Source organism: Danio aesculapii, chromosome 9 (genome assembly GCF_903798145.1).
Source record: "Danio aesculapii chromosome 9, fDanAes4.1, whole genome shotgun sequence".
Lineage (NCBI taxonomy): Eukaryota > Metazoa > Chordata > Actinopteri > Cypriniformes > Danionidae > Danio > Danio aesculapii.
Genome location: NC_079443.1, coordinates 11,014,697 through 11,041,067, shown reverse-complemented (window position 1 = coordinate 11,041,067; position 26,371 = coordinate 11,014,697). Strand labels below are relative to the sequence as shown.

The 26,371-nt window shown below is 41.3% G+C and overlaps 1 protein-coding gene across 2 annotated transcripts; it reads right to left on the bottom strand.

Annotated features, from left to right (window-relative positions):
• Window positions 1-960: 960 nt before the first annotated feature.
• Window positions 961-25,672, bottom strand: si:ch211-214p13.7 (uncharacterized). 2 transcript variants are annotated; one of them, XM_056465048.1, is made up of 4 exons: window positions 25,304-25,672; window positions 22,942-22,964; window positions 22,669-22,697; window positions 961-2,848 (listed from the first exon to the last, which is right to left on the bottom strand). In XM_056465048.1, exons 1-4 carry the CDS (start codon window positions 25,330-25,332, stop codon window positions 2,675-2,677), a joined length of 255 nt encoding a protein of 84 aa, XP_056321023.1. In that variant the 5' UTR covers window positions 25,333-25,672; the 3' UTR covers window positions 961-2,674. The 2 variants fall into 2 exon arrangements, with proteins under 2 accessions (XP_056321023.1, XP_056321022.1); XM_056465047.1 differs by having other exon boundaries at window positions 22,669-22,700; window positions 25,304-25,668.
• Between the last annotated feature and the right edge of the window lie 699 nt (window positions 25,673-26,371).

The window sequence follows — 26,371 nt, the reverse complement described above, 5'->3', positions numbered from 1 at the left end:
AGGAGAGGATCACATGCTTATGATTGACCACAGCTGGTCCCACATTAGCTAATTCATGATTCACCAATCAGACCATTCCTAAGTCACTCCTAAGAGTTCCATACCTCATTCATCTTTGTCTTGAAGAATCCCCTCTTCCAATCCCTACTCCTCCCCCTTTTCCTAAATAGGGCAGCATGGTTGCCCAGTGGTTAGTACTGTTGCCTCACAGCTAGAATGTCACTGGTTTAAGTTCTTACAAGCCCAGTCAACAATTCTGTTTGGAAAAGAGTTTACATGCTGTCCTCCTGCTTGCATGGGTTTTCCCTGGGTTTCCTGGTTTCCTCCCACTGTCCAAAGAAATGTGTGAATTGACTAAACCAAAATTGGCACCACAGATGAGCTCTTAATCAGCAGTATATCTCTCCATAGCAATCCCTAATTTGTCTTTAGCCATTAACAGCAGGGGAGTTTTCGAAATCTATCTGAGCTCAAATTCACCCTTAGCCCTGCAAATGGGAGGGAGCCCTGGGCTTGAGGATCTTATGAGCTCAGGGCTCTCTCCCAGGACAGCATGCTTTATAATCAATCATCAGCTAAGTGTGAACTCTTGAAATTGTTAAGCTTACAAAAGATGGAGAAGAAATGCTAATCATTGTAATCTGACAAGAAAATGTGGCCAATCAAATGCCATATTAGCCATATTAATGATCCCGTGTGAATCGTCACAATGTGTTTGTTTCACTTGGCCTGTTGAAAGGATTTTACATAAGAACTCTTATTATTTAACTATGCCTATATCCAGATTTTTCATTATACAATTATGTAATGAAATTGAAATGTTACATTAACATGTGTGTAAAACACATTTAATGTAAAAGTGTAACAACGTAATTGGTAAAATGTAGCCTAATATTCGGTCATCCTTTTTTAACAATATACTGAGGTAATTGGGCTACCTAAAATATTTAATCCACTGAATATTTCTCAGGTTAGGTTTATTTTTGGTTTAATCAGTTTCTCATACACATCTTTTCTTTGCTTTAAATACAATTGACATACATCAGATTTACCATTATTGCATGGCGTGGGGGGAAACACAGGGCATGTTGTCACAATACATGAGGAAAATATCCATTATATCAGGGGTAGGGAACATGTGGCTCTTTGACCAAAAATATGTGGCTCTCCAGCTGTCTCCCTTCAATAAAAAAATGTAAACTGTCACTAAAAATCAATTTTCTATTGAAAATACACTTAAAATGATTTTTTATTGTATATTTTTACAGCAACATTAATAAGAATAAGAATAAAAGGACATTTCAACCAATGTGCATGTGCAGGGCTGTGGATTAGCTTGAACCGGACACCAATAAAGGGTATGCAACTTACATATCTAAGGTAACCCTGCGCACATAAATTCAAACAACATTCATGAGTTGGTCGTCATGTGAGGCTTATATATCCCAAATGGCTCTTTAAAAAATTGTATTTGCCAAAAAAATTTTTAAAATGGCTCTTTGCTGAAAAAAGGTTCCCGACTCCTGCATTATGTGAACAATGTGAATCATGTATTGTTCTCCGATGAGTCCACCTTCACTGTCTTTTGCACATCTGGGAGAGTTACAGTGTAGAGAAGACCCGAAGAAGTGTGCTTTTCAAAATTTAAACAATAAAACAATTGTTTATGAAACCAAAAATTTAAATTAAAACTACAACACCTTTTTTTGCAATTTTTTTACTTCCCTATGACATTCTATCAAAACTAATGATGTCCTTTTTGCCCATTTCCCCCAACATTGTAACATGATGATACTACAATTAATATGGAGGGCATCATTCACACACACACACAGACACACAGACACACGCACGCACACGCACGCACACGCACGCACACGCACACACACACACACACACAAAACGAGAATGAAATCAACATCAAACACAAAAAAAGCTTGAGGATACACATTAGTGGCATTAAACCTAATTGGTTATCCATTGTAACAACTAGTAATAATTAACAAATTTGACTTGATTAATTACTTTGTTTTTGTTTCTCAACTGCATCGAAAATATTCATGTTATTATTATCAAAAAAAAAGTTAAAATGCTTAATATCAAATGTCAAACTCTTAATATCAGCTTATTTTCATCAGTAAAGTAAAATCTCTTAAGCATACAAACCAAAATTATCATTTTTAACGGTGTTTCTCAACCACATTCCTGGAAGACCACCAACACTGCATGTTTTGGATGTCTCTTTTGTCGGTCACTCCCATTATAGGTCTTTCAGTCTCTAAGCTAATAAGCTGATAATCTAAATCAAGTGTGTTCGGTCAAGGCGGCATGGAATATGTGCAGAGCTGCTGGTCATCCAGGAACGTGGTTGAGAAACACTGATTTATAACATATTCAAACATACACAGGTGGGTGTACAGGCATAAAATGCATGCATGTTTACTTCAAAAGGTAAAGGCAATAATTACTTTGAATGCATGGGAAATATGTATAATGTTATTGTCAAAAACAAACAACAACAACATAAAAAAAACAAAAAAACATAAAAAATAAATAAAATGTTAAGCACTTAACATCAATGTAACCTATACAAAGTCACAGAGCCTTTGAAGATGTGTCTGTTAATCTCAGGTGTCCATTTTGGTTCATTTCAGCCTCTTCCGCATCTCGATGCTCAGCCCATGAGCACATAATCATCTGAACAGTCTTCAGTGCTTTTGTGCTTATTTGCGGTCTCTTGAGGGAGTTTTACAACAGCATAATCACAGTCATTGTCATCCAGGTTTGGAATAGGTCTTTCTGGATTGATGTTAGAGTGGTTAATGGAGGCGTAGAGGACGTCTTCTGTCTGTGGGTCAAAGAGAAAACACAAAGCAAGAAAGGAAATAAGTCTATGATTGGATCTTTATTGCAGTCATTAAGTTGCATGAAACTCTGTCTTGTTATACTGTATATTTGGCAACAACATTAACTGATGCAGTGAGTATCATTTTATTTATTTATTTTTCAATTTTGAGATTCAAAGTCCTTGTTTATTTACAGGTTTATTTACAGTCCAATATGCACAAAGCGAACAGGCAAACACACAGACATCATAAGCAATGTAAATGACAGACATTGAGAGGCTAGAATAAACAGGTCAAGGGAATTTTCACAGTATTTCCTATAGATCTTTTTCCTTCTGGAGAAAATTTTTTAGTTTGGCTGGAATAAAGAAGCAGTTTATATTAAAAAACAAAACAAAAATAAATTTAAGGTCAATAATATTAGCCCCTTAAGTAAAATTTATTTTCGAATGTCTACAGAACAAACTACTGTGAACCAATCGAGTGGAGGAACTATGAGGTCAATTTGTATGAAAAACACCAGAAGCGAGTTAGCATTTTAGAAGTTCCGGTTCCCTCGTCCCAAAGTCAATAGGTTTTTTCAATGGGATTTCAGTTAAATCGCTTAAATAAGGTCCGTGGCAAACACAAACTCAAGATACTTCCACGTTTTGTTCTACGACATAAAACACATCAGTTACATCATACTCTTGATTTTTTAAAACGGTTATGCTTCTTTAATAAGACGGTTGCTATCAAGTTGCTAAATGGGACTACAGGCGGTGTCGGAGACATTATACATCATCAAGCTGATCTGGTCTGGAACGCAGCTCGCTTGTGTTGGGCATTTGCATTTGTCTGTTATTTAAGTATTTTAATGAATAGTTTTTTATAGTTTGTAGCATTTTTTTCTAATTAGAAATTCATATTTGTGTAGATAATTCCTTCACTTGTAAAGATAATTTATTTTAATTAAATTATATGATGGGGATACAGCTTACCAGTGCAGCTAATCTCTTTCCTGCTCTCAGTAATGCAAACGTGTGAATAAATGTGTAAAAATACATACATATTATCTGTCATTTTAATGTGATCAATATATTTTTCGGCGTTTTTTTCTTTATCTGAACACATTTAACTCTGTCATAACTGCAGTGTTTACACTCCTCCTTAAAATGTATAGCAGATGTGACTGTATGGGCTGCTTTTCGCTGCTTTTCGCTTCGTGACAAAAAAGGATATTGAATGTTGTTCTCTGTCTATGATGGGACTTGCAGGCATATATACTTGTCCCTCACGCCTCATTTATGTCGTCTAAGGTAAGCCGGCTGTGTGCACGCGAGCGATACACTTATTTAAATGTGTCTTATGATAATACCATGTTGGCACATTTATACATACAGTTTTAAAACTTTTACAACAACCGTAAAGCAAAACAACATGTATTTTCCACATAAAAAACTATCCAAAAGGCAGGTAGATCTATGTGTTTTGGGGTATTTATTTGTTTACAATATATAGCGTGGATTATATTATAATAAACTGAGTAAATCTTTGTCATGGAGCATATTTCTAAAAAATAAGCTTGAAAAGTTGTCTGTAGTAGGGTGGTACTTACATCACAGGCGAGCGCCCTGAAGGCACATTTTCATTCATTACAATAAATTGTTGTTTTTCTGTTGTTTCAGGTGAGGGCTGAGCTTAATCTTTGAAAATTTTGGTAACACTTAATTTTGATGGTACCTATTGCACATTTTGTTTACTAAAAGTTTAACTGACTATATGAAACTTTGCAAGTACGTGTCAACTTACACTAACCTTAACCCTAACTCCAACCTAACAGTCTACTTATAACCTATTTAGAATTAGTTGGCATGTAGATGCAATGTAACTTAAATTCAACAAAATGCCTTAAAGGGACCATCAAAATAAAGTGATACCCAGTTTTCTAATCATAAGTTTTATTTTTCATTACTGTTTTATTATTATTTATTTTGTACTTTTGCATCACAAGATGCTCTTCAGTAGCTAACTGTGACAAAATACTTCTGCCTGTTCAAAATATATATCACAGGATATACACATATATACAGGGGTTTGGCAATGAAACTAAAACATCTGGTTTTAGACCATAATAATTCATTGGTATGGTGTAGGGCCTCCTTTTGCAGCAATACAGCATCAATTCATCTTGGAATTGACAGAAGTCCTGCACAATGGCCAGAGGGATTTTGAGCTATTCTTCTTGCAGAATAGTAGCCAGGTCACTATGTGATGCTGGTGGAGGAAAACGTTTCCTGACTTACTCCTCCAAAATACCCCAAAGTTGTTCAATAATATATAATCAGGTGACTGTCCAGGCCATGGGAGATGTTCAACTTCTCTTTCGTGTTCATTAAATCACTCTGTCACCAGTCTTGCTGTGTCACACCCACCTAGCACAAGTATTGGGCCTAGGTAATGACATGATATTGCAGCGCAAACCATTACTGATCCACCACCATGCTTCATTCTGGGCATGCAATAATCTGGGTGGTATGCTTGTTTGGGGCGTCTCCACACTGTTACTCCCCTGGATGTGAAGAAGACAGTAAAGATGGACTCATCAGAGAACAATACATGCTTCATATTGTTCACAGGCTGCACGGTGGCGCAGTGGGTAGCTCAAACTCTACAGTATACTACCATAACAAAATAAACAGCACCCCAGACACCCACAAACTATTCAGAACCTTTATTTTCCTGCTCAATAACCATCACTCAACACCTCAAGAGTTGATCATTACAGACTGGTCTCTCTCATTCCTTTTAGTGCCAAAACACTAGAAAGGGTTGTTTTCAACCAAATGTCTACGTTTTTAACACACTATAACCTGCTGGATGCAAACCAGCTACAAATGTGGACATTCCACTGAGACCACACTACTTTCAGCCACTGAAGCCTTGTGGATTGGCAAAGCAGGTTCTAAATTATCTATTCTGCTTTTTACTGGACCTGTCTGCAGCTTTTGATACAGTAAATCGCCAAATTTTACTGTCCTCAATAGGCATCAATGTAACCCCATTCTTACCTTACTGGCAGATCATTTATAATAACCTTGTAAGGAGAGGTATCCAAAGCTCATCAGCTGGCCACTGGAGTTCCTCAGGGATCTTGGTCCCCTTCTATTTTCTATTTACAGTACATCACTAAGAACCATCATCCAGTCACATGGTTTCTCATAGACTTGTTATGCCAATGTCACATACACTTTCACATTTAGTTTAAGTGCCATACACAAACATAGCACATTTCAGGGAAAGACAGGTCAGACAAGAGGTAGCTTTTAGAAAGATGGGTAACACCTTATTTTGATGGTCCATTTGAGTATTAGTAGACTGTCAGCTTAATAACCTCTGATACTGCACATTCAACAGACATTTAACTGATTATAAGAAACTTTGCAAGTACATGTTACACGTACAACTTACACTAACCCTAACCCCAACCTAACAGTCTACTTATAATCTAATGAGAATTAGTTGCAGTGTAACTAAAATTCTACAAATGGACCATCAAAATAAAGTGTGACCGAAAGATGAAATAAGATACATTTGCAAAGAGGGAGGTGTGTTCTTGAAGTAGGGCAGTGTGAGATTAGGGGGGAAAAAGCCCCAGCAACCAGCTCATAAATGCATAGACATAGACATAACATCGCAACAGGGGATGGGAACGAGGGATGTGGACATAGTCCGATGAAGGCGACAGCTATCTGGTCCTGCAACCAGGGGGTGCTGGTCACAGACCCGCCTACTCATATCGGTGCGTGAAGACACACGAAGGTGTGGGATGCAGGGTTAGGTAGTGATTGTTTATCTGTAGTTGTGTGTATGTAAGCCTGTAGAGTCTCAACAGGTGTCCTTGGAACTGGGAGCAGGAATTCAGAGCATCTTGTTATTTTAACCTCTGGGGGATTGTTTGTTTGTCTCCAGCCAAGGCCGTCTGGCAGGAGAGTCACAGGGAAGCCAAAAGAGAAGAAAAGGTTTTTCAAATTTGGGTCAATATCTACCAGTTTCGCAGATATATGTCCATCACTGGTCTCCAGGTCTGTTCAAAACTCGTTGCAAAGCTGCTAGTTTCACCCTGATGTTTTTCAATTAGAGGTCTATAACCACAGTCTGATTTGCGACAACTCTGCTCACAACCATTTCGATTCAACTGACCACTTTCATCAGTCGTCGATACCACAGAGCTTCGCCTAAGCCCATCAGTAAAAGCCCTGTTATCAAAGTTCCGAATAGATAGATATCTTCAATATCTTCCAGGGACAAAGCGGCCAGACACGCAACACGGCACTTCTCTAACCCGTTCATCATGTATCAAGCTGCAAACATCCCCACAGGACAGTTGAGTTCCCCCGAACCCAGACTTTTCGTCAAGAAGATGGTGTCAATTTTGTTCAGAGACCAGTTGATCAAATCCATAATTCCTTATTTGTTTGGAGAGCAGGGCAAGGAGAGCCTCAGAGATAAAATAAGATGAGACAATAGGAGCCAGTCAGGAGAGATATGGGAGGGAAAGGATAAAAGTGCGTCCGCCTTCGAAGAGAACCAAACAGTATATACCTGGAGGATATCTCGGCTTAAATGAAAAACCATCACCAACAGCTTAATCTGCAAAAACTAAACTTCTCATCTTCCCTGCAACTCCATACAATGAAACAAAAATGCATGGTTGTAGACCACAATAATTCAATTTGGTGGAGTGCTTTTTGAACGATGTCTTAATCAGGTAGTGAATATCACGATTCTCAACAAGGCAGATCTTAAAAGCAGTCGGCACAGAAATACACGACAGTTCACTGGAAACAGCTTGACAGGCAAAATGCGAATGCATGTAACTGTGCATAAGTTCAATTAGTGGTCATTTCAGTTGTGAAAATGAAGCTTTAATTCATAATTAGAGTATAGGGATTCCTTTTATTGACCATGAGAAATATCATCCAATATGCTTGTTGTTTTACGCACTACGCAAATTATTGTTAAAAGGATTACTGCTAAACATATAACAGGCTGAAAACAAATGAATCACCTTAATAAAGATCCAGACTCCATCAACTGCACAGACTGTCAACACTCTCAACTGGTAAATAATGTCATTTTTGAAATGTGAAATACTTAAACTTTCAAATGGTAACTTTTATCACTTCGGATGGGTATTTGAGGCAAAATGTATCCCATCATGCATTGTGTGCTGGATATATATTGTCAGGTAGTAAGTCATGAAAAGAGACAATTGTTCAAACACAAAGACGGCAAGTGTGGGTATTGCACAAGGCATTGAACTCACATCAGATCTAAACACCTCTGTTTTACACGATGTTATCAGATGTGCAAATTTTAACGGAAAGGCTACAAAACAAAAATGAACATCTTTGTTAAAATCCTAACTAAGCCTATTAGAGCAGGGCAGCAGGAAAGTGCTGAAAGAAATAACCCAAATATTTTAATTCTATCATCAATCACCCTTTTCTTGTTCCAAATCTGTATAAGACTTTCTTCAGTTGAACACAAAAAATATTAGGTACACCTTACTAGTACCGTGTTGGGTTAGGGTTGGACCCCCTTTTGCTTTCAGAGCTGCCTTGATCCTTCGTGGCATAGATTCAACAAGGTACTGGAAATATTCTTCAGATTTTTTTTTGAGAATCAGGATTGAGATATGGTGGACATCTGAGTACAGTGAACTCATTGCCATGTTCAAAAAACCAGTCTGAGGTGATTTGCTCATGACATGGTGCGTTATCCTGCTGGAAGTAGCCATCAGAAGATGGGCACACTGTGGTCATAAAGGGATGGACATGGTCAGCAACAATACTCTGGTAGGCTGTGCCGTGTACAATGCTTAATTGGTACTAATGGGCCCAAAGTGTGCCAAGAAAATATCCCCCACACCATTACACCACCAGCCTGAAATGTTGAGACAAGGATGGATCCATGGTTTCGTGTTGTTGATGCCAAATTCTAACCCTACCATCTGTTGCAGCAGAAATTGAAAACTGATCAGACCAGTCAACGTTTTTCCAATCTTCTATTGTCCAATTTTGGTAAGCCTGTGTGAATTGTAGCCTCATTTTCCTGTTCTTAGCTGACAGGTGTGGTCTTCTGTTTCTGTAGCCCATCCGCCTCAAGGTATGACATGTTGTGCATTCAGAGATGCTTTTCTGCATACCTTAGTTATAGCAAGTGGTTATTTGAGTTTCTGTTGCCTTTCTATCAGCTTGAACCAGTCTGACCATTCTCCTCTGAACTCAACAAGGCATTTATGTCCACAGAACTGCCACTCACTGACTATTTTCTCTTTTTGGATCATTCTCTGCAAACCCTATAGATGGTTGTGCGTAAAAATCCCAGCAGATCAGCAGTTTCTGAAATACTCAAACCAGCCCATCTGGCATTAACAACCATGCCACATTTAAAGTCACTTAAATCATCTTTCTTCCCCATTGTAAGGCTCAGTTTGAACTGCAACAGATCGTCTTGAACATGTCTACATGCCTTAATGCATTCAGTTGCTGCTATGTGATTGGCTAATTAGAAATTTGCATTAACAAGCAATTGACACCAGTGATTGTATATATTTTGTCTAAAGAAACTTAGAGATTTACATAGTATTTGTTTTTCCTACTATGGATCAATGGTCATTGGTTCCAGGTTTCCAGCCTTCCTCAAAATAGCTTCATTTGTTTTCACAAACAAAAGAAACTCATACAGGTTTACTTAAAGGTGAGTGAATGTTATTATAAATTTTTTCTCTTTTTGCATTAAAAAGCTTGGGTTGCAATAAAAAAATAAGGCTCAACTTAAGGAACACAATTAGGTATTCTCCTCTTAATTAATAAGTTCTCCCCTTTAATAGTACTAAGTACTTAGCGTTCATTTATGGGACAAAAAACAAAACAAAAAAAAAAAAACAGCTCCCTTGAGTAAACTTTTGATCAAGTTGAATTAAGTTGAAATAACTCTGAATATCTGAAACTGGATATAATAAAGCAATTATTAAACAGTTTCAAAGCAAAAACAATTCTGCAAATGAGTAATTGATTAGATATAGCAGCTTTGAAAAGTGTTTTTATTTATTTTATTTTTTGGGGGTATAAATCTAAAACTATAGCATTTAATTTAAGTTTGTGTTTGTTTATGTTTTTCTTTGATGTTTGTACTCTCCAATGTAGAGGCATATTTGAATGTGTATAGCAATGTCAGAGAAACTAAACTGTAAGCAAAAGTCAAACTGCGCAGAATCTATTTTTCTATTTACATAAAATCTATATTTAGACCAATGTACTTTTGTTTGCACAACATAATCAGATAAATCCACATAGCTGGAAATTTCTCAGGACTTTGGTTAATGTTCTGGCAAGGCTCTCTCAATGTTATAAACAAGCATTCCAGTAACTTCTGGAAATGTATGTAGTTTTATAAGATATCAGTTTTTAAAAAAATTGTAATAAAGCAGTTCTCCATTCTAATTGTCACAGATGTATTTGAGGGAGTTTAAAATTCTGTGGAATTGGTGAACTGCTTTACGCCAAAACATCACAAAATATATCTCCCAACATAGCTTTAGCAAAGCAGAACAGGCAACATAATACAATTCAAAAGCATAAATAAACAGGAAAAAATATAAACATAAATCACAAAATATGGAAAACTTTTATGTCTTTTATGGAAAACCAAGATTTTTTAGTGTAGTTTACTGTCAGTTTGTTCAAGATTTTCTTATAGGCTTTTATATTTGGGTCTGTGGTAGAGGTCTGCAAGGGACTGTTTTTATAGTCCCACTCTTGCAAGGTTTTATTTTGCACCCAACCACTCCCGCTGTATATTCAGTCTTTGTTTATCAGCTGCCCGCTCAGAATAATTTTCAGCCTGACCCGACTGTTCCTGCTAAATTTAGATCTGGTTTCCAAAATCTCCCGTTTAAATCGGGTACTACCAAGAGAGGGAGAGATAACCGATTTTTTGTTGTGCAAAAAGTTTAGGCTAAATGTCAGTTTTGTTTGCCCCTTTGTAATAAGACATGAGTGCTGCCTTGAACCTGAGGTTCTTGAGACTGCTAAAGGGTAAAACTTTTAGGTATTATCACATCGCACAAAGGGATTTTTTTTAATTTGCCTTTATGATGCATGAAAAAGATTCCCATACATCAGACTTGCCTGATGTGTGTTTCCTAACAGTAAACTGACCGTTTTCTAATGCAAGCTGATCGTCATTCAAGGATGCTCAATAAAAATGAGGAAATCACAGATATTCAGTTGTTCTGAAATAACATCTGTGCTCGGGAACACTATATTGTTAAACCACCTGCTTCTGTTCAAATTACACCAGAGTTACCGACCCTATTATTCTGAACTGTATTCCTGTGCCGCAAGAAATTTGGTTGGGTCACGCGGTACAGCTACGGGAATACAGACCATTAGTCTGTGGTTAACATAATTTGACAATATTTAAAATGTTTTTTTCTAAAAGAGTATTTGCACAAATTTGCAGCCCAAACATTCTTAGTTACTTATTAGTAACCTTTTTTACTGTATTTAAATCATCCATGAAAAAAACACCATAAGACAACATTGAGGGAACCAACAGTAAACTATTATTTAGGGTTTTACTGTCATCCCAGCTGCACTGTATTTATTAACCTAGTTGTAGCGGGCATGAGCATTGTGTACACATATAGGCTCAAAAATATTATTTAGTAGCTGTGTAAACGGAAGTGGTGTGGCTCTGCTGCAAACCCAGTCCTTCATGTGTTGTCACCTTTTGTTGGTTTGTCTTGTTAAAAAGTTGTTTTTATATTTGTTTTTACTTTTTTAAAATACTCCTAAATATGAGGACCCAGTGGTTTCTGGCTTGGTTGGTGTGCCTGGCTGTGTTTGTGATCGTGACTGGCTCAAGACCAAGTGTGGTGAATGGCATTCTCACATACATGCGGGTTTAAACTTTTATTATATTGAGGAAGCTGCAAGCAAAATAACAGACATTTATAATGACACTTTAACTGATTCATCTGATCAAACAGATTTAATTCCTAGAGATATGAACTTATGTGAGTTATCAAGCCATTTGACCACTTTTTCTATCAGTATGTGGACTGAACTACTTAACACGCATGTTGGATGAATGTTTTGGTAATATAAAAGATGAATATAAAACTGTGTATCGCCCTTCAATGGGGAAGTCAGATCAAAACATTATATACAGTATAAACCTGTACCCAAATATTAAGCAAATTTTAAACAAGAAACTAAAGACATAGAACTATGGACAGATCAGAGCAAAGAGGAACTTAAAGACTGCTTCAAACATACACGTGGCATGTGTTCTTTGATGCTTGTGAAAATGTACATGAAACCACTGATACCATTACATACAGTAGTAGTTGCGTTAAGTCTAAAACAATTCAAATGTACTGAAATATAGTAGCTGTAAAAGATTTAAATACTTTCTTTACTAGGTTTGTTAAAGGGAAATGTACAACCGAATGTGAGAGAATATATTTTATTATTCCAACACATGAGCCCATTAAACTCGAAAAGTATGAAAAAGCAGCCAGTCTAAGGATTAAGCCAAATGAATTTCCTGAGTTAAGAGATTGCGCTTTTCAACTATCTAGTGCTGTGTTCCTCAACCACGTTCTTGGAGGACCACCAGCACTGCATGTTTTGGATGTCTCCTTTGTCACACCCATTAATGGTCTTTCAGTTCCCCTTCATATGGGAACTTCTACGTGTGTCTGTATTAAACAGACTTTTGGGAGTGCTTTAGACGACCAATCACATCTGAAGATAAGAAAACGGGCCAATGAAATGCCAATTGAATTGGCGGAGCTTAGCTCCACAGCTGAAACTGATGAGCCAATTAGGGCTATATCAGTCGGCTGCTGGAGCCAGCTCATCAGAATTGTTGCTTCAGACCCGATCTGAGACTGAAGAACCCTTCTGCTGAGCTGACTTCCAACATTGAAGAAAGCATTATTCTCACCAGTGCAAGGGAAGATGTTCTAGCGGCGGTTGAGCTGGGTTTCCCGTCCCCTTGGCGTTTCGCTGGTGACCTAAAAGAGCAGTTTTTTAAAAGAGCAGAATTCCCTAAGAGAGCACACGGTCGTGCAGCGCGTCTTTTTAAAGATGTTTCGACCGTGCGTTTCTGGATGCGGTGGTTTCCTCTCCCCGGATGACAGGCACGAGTACTGCGTCACATGCTTGGGGGTCCAACATGTTGATGCGGTGCTCGCGGACAGTTCTTGCCCGCATTGCGATGGCTTGACTGTTGCGCAACTGAGGTCGCGGCGAGCTCTTTTATTAGGGCAAGTCACCCCTGCTGCTCCCCGCCAAGCGGTTAGCACTCGGGCAGGCCTGAGGGTTACAGTGGGGGCTAATCCGTCGCCTTCGGGCCCGCGGACCCCTCGCTCCTCGTCAGTGCGCTCTGTTTCTGCTTCGAGTGTTAGCGCTGGTCCATCCTCTGGGTTGGCCGCACTCTCATTAGATGACACCGGGGACGTGATGTCCATCGCTGCATCGGAGGGCGGGCTGACATGCTCTGATGAAGATCCGGACCCCCTGCCACCCTCCGGGGTTGTCAGTGAGGTTTCGGATCTGGAGTCGGACATGTTAGCCGTGTTATTCCGGGCTGCTTCGGCCGTGGGACTGGAGATGGCTTGTCCCCCAGAACCGCGACCGGACCGCTTAGATGGTGTTATGTGGGGGTGAAGAAGGCGAAGCCTTCTAGACCCCCCCGGCCCCTTCTTCCCGGAGGTACACAGAGAGCTCACGCAGGCATGGAGGGCACCTTTTTCTGCCCGGTCCTCGTGCGCTCCCGCTCTCACCTCCCTCGATGACGGAGCGGCCAGGGGTTATGAGGCGATTCCCCAGGTGGAGCGTGCTCTGTCCGCAGAGCTGCTCCACTCGGAGAGGTCCGCCCTCACTCCCTTCCAAAGCGTGCAGGTTATCTGAGTCTCTCACGGCCAGAGCCTGCACTGCTGCGGGCCAGGCCACCTCCGCTCTGCACGCTATGGCCACCTATCAACGCTACCAAGCCGAGAAGCTGGCCAAGATGCAGGAGGGCGGTTCTCCCCCAGGCTTGCTGGATGAGCTCCGCACGGCAACCGATTATGCTCTCATGACTATTAAATCGGCTGCTCGTGCCCTGGGGAAGACGATGGCCACATTAGTGGTCCAGGAATGCCACCCCAGGCTGGCCTTTTCGGCGACACCGTCGGGGAGTTCACCCAGGAATTCTCCGCGGTGAAAAGCAGTCCAAGGCAAGGGGTGAGGTCATCTATCAGCGGGCTCGAAAAACTGCTCCTCCCGCTGCCCCTTCCGCTGCGGTTGCTCTTCGCCGAGGGCGTCCACCCACGGCTTCATCTGCTCCGCTTTCGCTGCCCGCTCCGGCCAGGCGGCAATGCCGAGCCTCCTGCGGGACTGCAACGCCCCCGCCCCAGGGCGCCGCTAAGTCCAGTAAACGGACCGCGAAGCGTTCCTGGGACGGGCCATTCGGAAAAGAGGGGACCTGCTCTTTCCTCGGTGGGGGGCCGAGGATTATTAAATCAGTCCACAACGACTTTAAACTCCTCGCTGCCGGCCCCTGGGCTGGCGGCAACCAAATTTCCAAAAGAGCAGTTTCCTCTCTCTCCGGATGCGCGAGCCCGAGTACTGCCAGTCTGGGACGCTCCGCCTTTCAGCTCGCAGCACCGGGACCCTTCGCCTCAGGCCCTCAGAGTGCAGCAGGACGGACTCCTTTCTCTCACTCTGGCCTCACCGCGGGATCCAGGGAGGAAGGTAAGAGAAATTCTCTTATTTTCAGCTCTTCCCCGGGACGCACCGCTTCCCGGGATGAGCACTCCCATCCCGAGCTGCCCCTCCGCTGGCACGTCAGTGATCGCTCCGATGGTGCCATTAGCGCGCGCTCTGCCAGCCTGGTTAGCGCTGCCCAGCGCATCGCGGTGGCTCATACGGACGGTCAGACTCGGCTATGCGATTCAGTTCGCTATTCGCCCTCCCAAGTTCACGGGTGTCCTTTTCACGAGGGTGATCCCCGTGAGCGCCCCTGTCTTGCGAGAGGAGATTGCGGTCCTCCTGGCGAAGGACGCAATCGAGCAGGTCCCTCCAGCCGAGATGGAGTCCGGGTTCTACAGCCCGTATTTCATCGTGCCCAAAAAAGAGCGGGGGGTTAAGACCAATCCTAGATCTGCGCAGACTGAACTGTCATTTACACTAAATGCTTTCAGAATGCTTACGCAGAAACGCTTACTTCAGAGCGTCCGTCCACAAGATTGGTCTGCAGCCATAGACCTGAAGGACGCGTATTTTCATGTCTCTATTCTTCCACGCCACCGCCCTTTTCTCCGGTTTGCGTTCGAAGGACGACCGTGGCAGTACAAAGTCCTCCCCTTCGGGCTCTCTCTGTCTCCGCGGGTTTTCACCAAGCTCGCGGAGGGTGCTCTGCGCCACTGCGGCTTGCGGGTATCCGCACACTCAACTATCTCGATGACTGGCTCATTCTAGCCTCCTCTCGCGATCAGTTGATTATGCACAGAGTCAAAGTGCTTCGGCACCTCGACCAGTTGGGGTTTCAGGTCAACCGAGAGAAGAGCAAACTTTGCCCTGTGCAGAGGATCTCTTACCTCGGGCTGGAGCTGGATTCGGTTGCTATGGTTGCGCGCCTCTCCGAGGAGCGCGCCAGGCTAATGCTTTCCTGTGTAACGAGCTCCACAGGAAAATAGTGGTCCCACTGAAATGTTTTCAGAGGCTCCTGGGGCATATGGCATCCGCAGCCGCGGTCTCGCCGCTCGGTTTGCTTCATATGAGACCACTTCAGCGTTGGCTTCGCGATCGAGTCCCCAGACGGGCATGGCGCGCGGGTACGCACCGGGTGAACATCACTCTGCTGTGTCTCCGCACCCTCAGCCCCTGGACGGATCTGGCTTTTCTACGGGCCGGAGTGCCCCTAGGGCTAGTATCCAGGCATGTTGTCGTAATGACACATGCCTCCAGCACGGGCTGGGGGGCCGTGTGCAACGAGCATGCAGCCGCGGGTTCGTGGTCCGGACCCCGCCTGCATTGGCATATCAACTGCCTGGAGCTGTTGGCAGTGTATCTGGCTCTCCGCCGCTTTTTTCCGGTGTTGGAGCGGGAACACATGCTGGTCAGGACGGACAGCATGGCGGCGGTGGCTTATATCAACCATATGGAGGGTATGCGCTCTCGCCGCATGCCTCAGCTCGCTCGCCGTCTGCTCCTTTGGAGTCATACGCGACTGAAATCACTGCGTGCCATTCACATCCCGGGCGAGCTCAACCGTGCAGCCGATGCGCTCTCACGGCAGCTAGTGTCCCGAGGAGAGTGGAGACTCCACCCCGATTCGGTCCAGCTGATATGGGCGCGCTTTGGGGAAGCCCAGATCGATCTGTTGCTTCCACCGAGAACGCACATTGCCAGCTGTTTTATTCCCTGACCGAGGCCCCCCCTCGGCACGGATGCACTGGCTCACAGCTGGCCATCGGGCACGCGCAAATATGCGTTTCCCCCAGTGAGCCTAATCGCACAAACTTTGTGCAAAGTCAGGGAGGAGGAGGAGCAGGTCTTGTTTGTTGCGCCCCTCTGGCCCAACCGGACCTGGGTTTCGGAGCTCACACTCCTCGCGGCGGCCCCTCCTTGGCGCATTCCCCTAAGGGAGGACCTCCTCTCTCAGGGACGGGGCACCATCTGGCACCCACGCCCAGATCTCTGGAACCTCCACGTGTGGTCCATAGACGGAGCGCGGAGGACTTTGGTGACTTACCGCCCGCGGTACTTAACACCATCACTCAGGCTAGAGCACCCTCTACGAGGCATGCCTACGCCCTGAAGTGGAGTCTATTCTCTGAGTGGTGCGCTTCTCCCCGAGAAGACCCCCGAACTTGCCAGATTAGCATTGTGTTATCCTTCCTTCAGGATAAGCTGGAGCGTAGGCTGTCACCCTCCACACTGAAGGTTTACGTGGCGGCATCTCCGCTCATCATGACGCGGTGGATGGCAACACGCTCGGGAAGCATGATCTAATCATCCGATTCCTCAGAGGCGCGCGGCGATTAAATCCATCCCGCCCCCCTCTCATGCCCTCTTGGATCTCTCCTTAGTCCCGGTGGCTGCAGAGAGATCTGTTTTAGCCACTCGATTCTGTATTCTGTCATTATGACAGCTCTGCTGATCGCATTGGCGCCATTCAAGAGAGTTGGGGATCTGGAGGCATTTTCGGTCAGCGAATCGTGCCTTGAATTCGGGCCGGGTTACTCTCACGTTGTCCTGAGACCCCGACCTGGCTATGTGCCCAAGGTTCCTACCACCCCATTTATAGATCAGGTGGTGAACCTGCAAGCGCTGCCTGCGGAGGAGGCAGGCTCAGCCCACTCACTGCTTTGTCCCGTTCGCGCTTTGCGCCTTTACGTGGAACGAACGCAAAATGTAAGATCATGTGAACAGCTCTTTATCTGTTATGGTGGCCGGCAGAAGGGAAGTGCCGTGTCAAAACAGAGGTTGGCCCACTGGTTAGTTGATGCCATCGCCCTCGCTTATCAATGCCAGGGCGAGCCGCGCCCTCCTAACATGAGAGCGCACTCCACTAGAGGTGTCGCTTCCTCATTGTCGTTAGCACGCGGCGCCTCTCTCACAGATATCTGCAGAGCTGCGGGTTGGGCGACACCTAACACATTTGCGAGGTTTTATAACCTCCGAGTGGAGCAGTTTTCTCCCGGTTATTGGGAAATCCCAATCAATCGGGGGAGAATTAAGCTCGGTGTCACAAACGCTTGCTGCGCCAGGCTCCCTAAACCGGAGATGCGTGCGCTTTTTCCTATTCTACTAGTAAGTTTCCCTTCCCAGGCGAACCCTAGAGAATTCCTCCGAGGCCCCCAGCATCGACTCAGCGGAGGAGTCGAGTGCATGGCTCAGTGTGCGGTTGGTATGCCCATTAGGTCTACACGCATATTGAGGATCGGTGCCAGCTATGTGCATCCCCATTTGGTGATGTCATATGCATTATTACCACGGTGTGTTCCCCCTTATTAGGCGGTCCCGTGTCTTCCCTAAACCGCTAACCAGCTTATCATATGTAGCACTCCCCCTCATTAGGGCTAGTCCATATGTCTCCTTACCATCAGGTCTCCCCTTTTAGGGTAGCAGGTGGTCTCCGCTGCGTCCTCCCCCTTCGGGGACTGGCACGCTTTCCCAACGTACTGTCGTATTTCCAAAATCCCTAGTCTATATTAGCTAGGTAAAAACACACTTACGACCCCCGATTTAAAAACTTTTATTCCCATGTAATGGTAATATGTTGGGCCTAGGGGACGTTGGAAGGTTGCGCTCTTGGTGATGTCAGTGCGCTCACGCTTTGGCTTGGCAAACTACACATCAGGGGCGCGACAGGCTTAGCTGCTGTGGCGCTTTCCATACAGTCTCCCAAAAGTCTGTTTAATACAGACACACGTAGAAGTTCCCATATGAAGGGGAACGTCCTGGTTACGCACGTAACCCACGTTCCCCGAATCTCCAGCTGGGAGCTGAGCGATCGGCTCTTCAGCAGGCAAATTCTGATGAGCTGGCTCCAGCAGCCGACTGATATAGCCCTAATTGGCTCATCAGTTTCAGCTGTGGAGCTAAGCTCCGCCAATTCAATTGGCATTTCATTGGCCCGTTTTCTTATCTTCAGATGTGATTGGTCGTCTAAAGCACTCCCAAAAGTCTGTTTAATACAGACACACGTCTCCGTTCCCTATTCGGGGAACATGGGTTACGTACGTAACCAGGACGTTTCTGCTATTAAGCTGGTGATATGTGATTGAGCAGGTGTATTTGGTTAAGGAGACATGTAAAATGTGCAGAGGTCGTGGCCCTTCATGAATATGGTTGAACAACACAGATCTAGTGTAATCACACATTTGTTTTAGCTTTCGTTACATTGTAAGAAACAAAGAGTGTTCCAGTACCAAAATATCTAATGCCAATCAGTTAAAAGATTTTAGACCAATAGCTCTTACATTTATTTTGGGGAAATGTATGGAAAGAGTATTATCAAGGCACATCTGGAACAAAGTAGTCAATGATTTGGACCCCCTTCAGTTCGCATATAGGGGAGGTTTCTGATGCAGTAATAGCTTAGGTGATTTTGTTGCTGAATATATCCAACAGACTTCAAATTATGCTGGGATTTCATTTGTAGATTTCAGCTCATATTTTAATTCAATTCAAATATTCTTTTGCAAAGATTACTTGGTTGAGGAGTGAATGGTGATCTTGTTTGGTGGATTTAAGATTTCCTTATAAATCATCACCAAAGAGTATTTGTTAATGATATGGTTCTAAAACAATTATTTTATAAACAGGAGTTCCACAAGGACGCATGTTATCACCCTTTTTCTGTTTACACAAATTTAGGATTCATAATTTAGGTTTTAATTTATTTAATTATGTGCACTACATAGCACTTTTTGGATGGTTGAACAAAATTGGAATAGAGTGAGATAGCTTGTATTATAGTTATACAGTGGGCACGGCAAGTATTCAGACCCTCTTTAATTTTTCACTCTTTGTTATATTGCAGCCATTTGCTAAAATCATTTAATTTTTTTCCCCTCATTAATGTACACACAGCACCCCATATGACAGAAAAACACAGTTGTTGACATTTTTGCAGATTTAAAAAAAAACAAAACTGAAAAATCACATGGTCCTAAGTATTCAGACCCTTTGCTCAGTATTTAGTAGAGGCACACTTTTGATCTAATACAGCCTTGAGTCCTTTTTGGCAAAGACAAAGTTTTTCACACCTGGATTTGGGGATCCTCTGCCATTCTTCTTTGCAGATCCACTCTAGTTCTGTCAGGTTGGATGGTAAACGATAGTGGATAACCATTTTTAGGTATTTTCAGAAATGCTTAATTGGGTATAAGTCAGGGCTCTTGCTGGACCATTCAAGAACGGTCACGGAGTTGTTGTGAAGCCACACCTTTGTTACTTTATTCTCCATTTCCACCTGGGAATACTCTTCCCGAGGCCCTCAGACTATGCAGAGTCACTGATTCGATCCAAGACCAACGACGAGATGATCCCAGGGTTTCCATATCCTGGACCAGGCCGTATCCTGAGCAGCTACTGTGGTGGTCATGGAGGAGTTGAGAACATGAGACTGATTCCTGTGACACTCCAGAGACAGACGAGTCTTCGCTGAGGCCAGCTTCCAGCCTCCGCCACTGAGACTGCAGCTCTGCACAAGACGTTTGGCCAGCGGAGAAATTAAAATGGTCATGCCCAACTGAGTCTGGTTTCTCTCAAGGTTTTTTTCTTCACTTTCGCCATTTAGTGAAGTTTTTTTTCCCTCTCCGCTGTCGCCACTAGCTTGCATGGTTTGGGATCTATAGAGCTGCGCATCGTTGGATTTGCTCTTCAGTATTTGGACTCTCAGTAGTGATTATTAAACCACACTGAACTGAGCTAAACTGAACTGATCTTAAACACCACAAACTGAACTACACTGTTCCTATTTACTATGACATTTTATGTGAAGCTGTTTTGACACAATCTACATTGTATAAGCGCTATACAAATAAAGGTGAATTGAATTGAATTGAATTTAGCTGTTTAGTGTCAGTGTCTTGTTGGAAGGTAAACCTTCGGGCCAGTCTAAGGTCCTGAGCACTCTGGAGAGGGTTTTCGTCCAGAATATCCCTGTGCTGGGTCACATTTAACTTTCCCTCGATTTCACCCAGTTGTCCTGTCCCTGCAGCTAAAAATAAAATGCCCCAACAACATGATGCTGCCACCACCATGCTTCATTGTATTGGACAGGTGATGAGCAGTGCCAGGTTTTCTCCACACATACTGCTTAGAATTAAGGCTAAAAAGTTCTATCTTGAAGTCCTTTGGGTGTTTTATTATGTGATATTTCAATTTTTCTTTTTTTTTCTGTCAATATGGGGTGCTGTGTGAACATTAATGGGATACATAAATAAACTTTAGCAAACAGCTGCAATACAACAAAGAGTGCAAAATTTAAAAGGGTCTGAATAGTTTCCGAACCGACTGTATTTAAACTTAGTTAAAACTGATGTAAAATGAGTTCACTGGAGATAAATTTTAATAAAACCAAGGAGATTAGAGGAGACTGGTTCTTGAGGGACATCAATTAGAGACAGTTTGATGTTTTAAATATTTCAGAACATTTATTGATAGTAAATTGCTGAAAATGTAGAATGTATTTTTTTAAAGCAATGCAGAGATAAGATCTTATTAGGAGATTACATCAATTTGATGTGAGTCAAGATATTCTGGAGATAGTATACAAGAATTTGGTTGAAAGTTTTTTAACATGTAATTGCATGTTATGGACTGTTGCCAGTTAAAGAAAAGCAAAAACTGTGTTGAGTTGTAAAAAATGCCAGTGCAATTGTAGGTAAAGCACATAGACAACTAAATGAAATGTATTTAATGAGTATTAAACAGAAAGCAAATGTCATTATTGAAGATTGTTCCCATTCCTTAAATGTAAAATTTCAGCTTTTGCTATCAAAAAGACATTTTAGGCAACCTCAAGTAAAGAAAAATGTGTATCAAATGTATTTTGGGCCAACTGTCATTAGAATTTTAAATACTGGATTTAAGCATGAATTGGGTTACATGAGTTTTTAATGTGATTCATGTGATGATATTGAATGTATTTGTGTTGCTTGTTTTTGTGTGATATATGTGATGTGATCTGAACACGAAGCACACTAACCATGTATCGGAACATTCATAGAACTTAGAAAATTATAGAAAGAATGTCCCGCCCATTAGTATTAATCTCTACCACATTAGCATAGAGAGCCTTGAGTAAGAAGCAGCTGTCCACCATTAGAGTGTTCACTGTACCTGCTGAAGATAATGTCAGCAACTAAAAGGCATTCTGTTCACATTTTTAGTTTTTCACATACAGCGATAAAATTAGTACTGTTTTTGAATCCACCGCTATGCTAAAGCCCAGGCCTTTATAGCTCCACTCTCTCTTTAAAAAAAATAAAATACTGGGGGCACAATCTTATTTAAATATAAAGAGAGAGTCACTAAAATTACACAATTTGGATCAAAGTCTAAAAGAGGCAGTTTTAAAGAGTTATACAAAAATATTCGTGGGGCATTTTGAGTTGAAACTCCACATAAACACTCTAAGGACATTAGAGACTTATTTTACATCTTGTAAAAAGGGGCATAACAGCTTTAACTAAGTAATTGTGCAGTGTGTAATATTTAGAAAGTATTAGTTTTAAACTAAGAATTTATATTTAGTTAATTCAGGTATCTGCGTTTTACCTCACCGTCATTTGCTTTGACATACTTTCCCTCCTGGTTTCTATTTCTGTCTCATTGAGAGCATCATTTGGAGAAACAGGAAAAACCACTGTGACTAAATGTTTATCATTTGAATATTACAGTAAAAAGACTCATTCAGAGCGAACACTACCAGGCCCCAAAATGCAAACTTAACAAACACATCAACCCATTTTTTGGTGTGTGTTTTTTTTTTGACGGAACCAAAAATACCTGTGACATGAACTCACATCAGATCTAAATTAACACCACCCTCAGTTTAACACGATGTTATCAGATGTGCAAATTTAAAAGGAAAGGCTACAAAAGAAAAAAACCCATGAAGTTTTAATACAAATTTTAGTAAATTAATTGTAATTTAAATTGTAAATTAGCATTGTAATTGTAGTTGATCTGACCATACACAGATAGAGCAAAACAGGAAGTTTAATGATCTTCTATTAAACATGGCTGATTTGCATTCTTACCCTAGAGTCTGATGCTGTGTCTTTTGGTTCTGCTAGATAAAACATAAAAAGTATTATGTCACTGAACAGTATGTCTATTCTGTGCACACAATGCTTATCATAGCTGTCATACATCATCACAAAACTAAAACAAATGAAACAGTCAGTAACAGAAGCAAACAAGATAAAGAAGCTGTTGGTGTGAAACACATAATTTTTGACATCATTAATTCCTTATTAATAATAAAACTAACATGCTTTTTTCAAACTATATTAAAAGAGGAAATCCCTTACCAGCTTCTTCGGGTTTCTTCTTTCTGGGGATAAAGAAACGTGACAATTATAATATGTAATTCTTAAAATGTTAACACTTTTAAAAAATCAGAGTTACTTAAAGGGCACCTAGGTTAGCCCTTTTTTTCAGATTTAATATGCGTTTTGCGTCTCCAGAATGTTTCTGTAAAGTTTCAGCTCAAAACACCCATCAGATTTTTTATTATACCTTTTATTAAATTCCTATTTATACATTTTTTTCACTGGGTGGCGGTTTTGGTGTACTGCTCCTTTAAGGCTAGTCCTCCCCGCCCACCGTTTCTACGTGCCTTTCTGCGTGCCTTAATCTCCTCCCTCGGCTGCGTCAGACAACAGACAGACTTGAAGCAGATCTTATGTAGCGTTTGTGAGAAATACTACAGTAAGAACTTTACCAATGAGTATTTATTGTACAGTTGCATCGCAGAGTCACACAAAGTTCACGCGCACACACACAAACAGACAGACAGAGCGCCCGTTGCTTTGCACTCTTTGCACGCAAATGTGACATGATACAGGTTAATCTCCACTGCTGTATGGATATCTGTTATATTAATGTACAAAATAAACCTGATTTAACGTCCCCAAAGTGGGATTGAAGCGTCTTCCTTTATAATTGTTCTGAGTGACACTCTGAATTGTTCTGAGTCCCGCGTGGCTGTGCTGATGAAGTAAAGCTTACGTAAATCGCTGTTATTCATTACACACATGCACTGTTTTAAAACATTTTAAACATGTGAAACTTACTCTTGATCACATTTGATGATGATTGATGATCCTAGCAAACTGAACACACCTTTTATTTCCGGTTCCTTTGCACACGTCTGGTCTTGTTTATATGATTATACACGTGACTACCAGGACATGTTAATACCCGCAGCTGTCAATCAATTCGGTGGGCGGGGGGACCACACTCCTATGTAAAGTTGCGGTCGATCTGAAAACCGCTCCAATTGGTCCACCGTTTTTATGTTGCTAAATTGACAAAAAAAGGACTGGGTGTGTTTATTTCACCCCAATATGATGGTCTATACACCATACATGCACATATGTCTGTCCAAACAGCTTGAAAAGTAGATTTTTCACCATAGGTGCCCTTTAAATTAAAATGAGCAAACATGTTGCCTTAAAAGCAATACTGTGACTTTACTTAAATACTTTGATATCTATTTGACATATACACTGATGCCCTATTGACCACTACAATAATGACACAAAAAGTATTATTAAAAAATATTTTATCAATTTAAAAGCTTAAATTCCAAATTTACATAATATTTTGTGTCCCTTCAATGCATGTAATCTACTGTGATGTCAAAATAAAAAACTGCAGTTCTGTAATTGACCTTTTGTTACCTGTTTTTTGACACCAATGTTAGATATCAGTTTGATGTCAATTTGACATCAAGGTAGTAAATTAACATCAAATTGGCTTGCATTTAACACTTTGCATGGTAACACTTTACAATAACAGTACATGACTAATGATGTGTTAATATGTGAACTAAACATTACTTTATTATGAACTAATGAGAATCATGAACTAACTTTAAATACAACATGAGTCACAAGAGTTCATGAATAAATAACGGCAACTTTAATTACTTGTTAGTACATGATTGATTGCTTACAATTGATTGTTTGTATTAATTACCACATTAGTGTATGCTTAATTTAACTATGAACTAATGACGTGTTAATGTATAATTATATCATGACTTTACTTGAAGGGGCACACCATCCTTAACCCATTCTTAATTAGTCATGAACTCCTTTTAAATGTCCAACTAGTTCATTTACACTGAATAACAATAGAAAAGTGTTCTGTCAACATCAAAATGCAGTTTAAATACAAGAGTTTATGAGTATGAGTTAAGGATGAGTTTAGGATGTGTTATACATTAACAGCTCTTGAGTTCATGTTAGTTACATGTAGCTTTAATACATTAATTAACAACATGTACTTACAAGTAATTAAGGTAGCCGTTATACACACATGAACTCTTGTGACTCATGTTGTAGTTAACGTAGGTTCATGATTAGCACATGCATTAACTTATCATTAATTTATTATAAAGCAATGTTTAGTTTACATATTAATACATCAATTTCATGCCCTGTTATTGTAAAGTGGCACCGTTATTTATGTCATTTTGACATGAAGATACCTCCCTTTTGTATCTTGTTGAACTTGGACCTGTTAAGTTGACTTAACTTGAATTTTTTATATGCTCATACTGTACTTGATACTTTAAGGCAATGATTTTAGGTGTAGAAACATTTACACAGAATTATCACTAAGCCAGTAATCGTAGCCACATAGTTAAATAAACAGGTGTCCTACCTTCGCTTGCAGCTTGCAAAATTTCCCATAGTTCCAAGTTTGCGTCAATATATCGAAACCACTTTGAAACAAGTGCTGAAACCGTGGTCTAGTTTTCAGAGTTTTTTTAGCTGAACAAGTGAGGCTGATTCAGTGCACAGCTTTCAAACAACAGAGAGACTGTGTGTCGTTTGTATTTCCTGTGTTCTGTGGTTTTCATTTGCCTCGGAGTGCAAGCTTATTTTCATGTGCGCGTTCATAAGATCTATTAGTGGTCATTCTGCTTTCTCTAGACTTATCCGTCTAATAAACGTGTTGTTTGTTATTCCACAGCAAATACTGCATGACCGATTATTTTCACCTAATCCCTCATGTGTCAAATGTATGCAAATATAGGCTGCGCTGCACTGCAGAACAAGAAAAAAAAAAACAGTATGTCAGATATAGCATATTCTTTCACTATATGTTTTGTTCAAATGTAGCCTATAATAAAAATGTCAACAACAAATTATGATAGAGCATCTTTAAGTAGCTATTAGTAATACCTAAGTAATAGCTAAATAGCTGTTTCTTACTACAACATTGTTTCCTCGAAGCGTGTTCAGAGATACTGTCTGTCAGTAGATGCACAGGAAGTTGGGCATTTCCTTCAAGACCACAGATGCAGAACATACTTCATAAAACATGGACCACGTTGCAAGTCAACCACAAGTAACTTTAAAATATCTAAATATAGAGTTTAGTTAATTTTGCAGGCTGCCTGTAAATGCCTGAAGTTCAACGACGAGCTGTTAGAATCAGTGGGCCGAGAGCTTGGTCGAGAGTCTTCACTGTCAACATTTGCCCAGCAGGGGTGAGTATTACAACACTTGAGGCAAAAAACCATCTACGTTACCTCTACTCTATTGTGGCAATTAACGCGTGTGTGAAGTAATCATACCACCTCAAATTTGTAGCAGTTTTTTTTGCCTGCATCTTGGCAGGAAGCAGTACAAGTAGAGCATTCAGTGCTTTTGCTGAACGGTCAGATGATGTGAAAACTTTACCTTGATTTGTTTGTAGTTGATTTCAGCTGGATCATGAAACATT

Coding starts and splice junctions, on each gene's coding strand:
- si:ch211-214p13.7 (XM_056465047.1), bottom strand. CDS start 25,332: ATGGGAAATTTTGCAAGCTGCAAGCGAAG. Junction 22,965..25,303: donor TTTGCAAGCTGCAAGCGAAG/GTAGGACACCTG, acceptor CTTTATCCCCAG/AAAGAAGAAACCCGAAGAAG. Junction 22,701..22,941: donor GAAGAAACCCGAAGAAGCTG/GTAAGGGATTTC, acceptor TGTTTTATCTAG/CAGAACCAAAAGACACAGCA.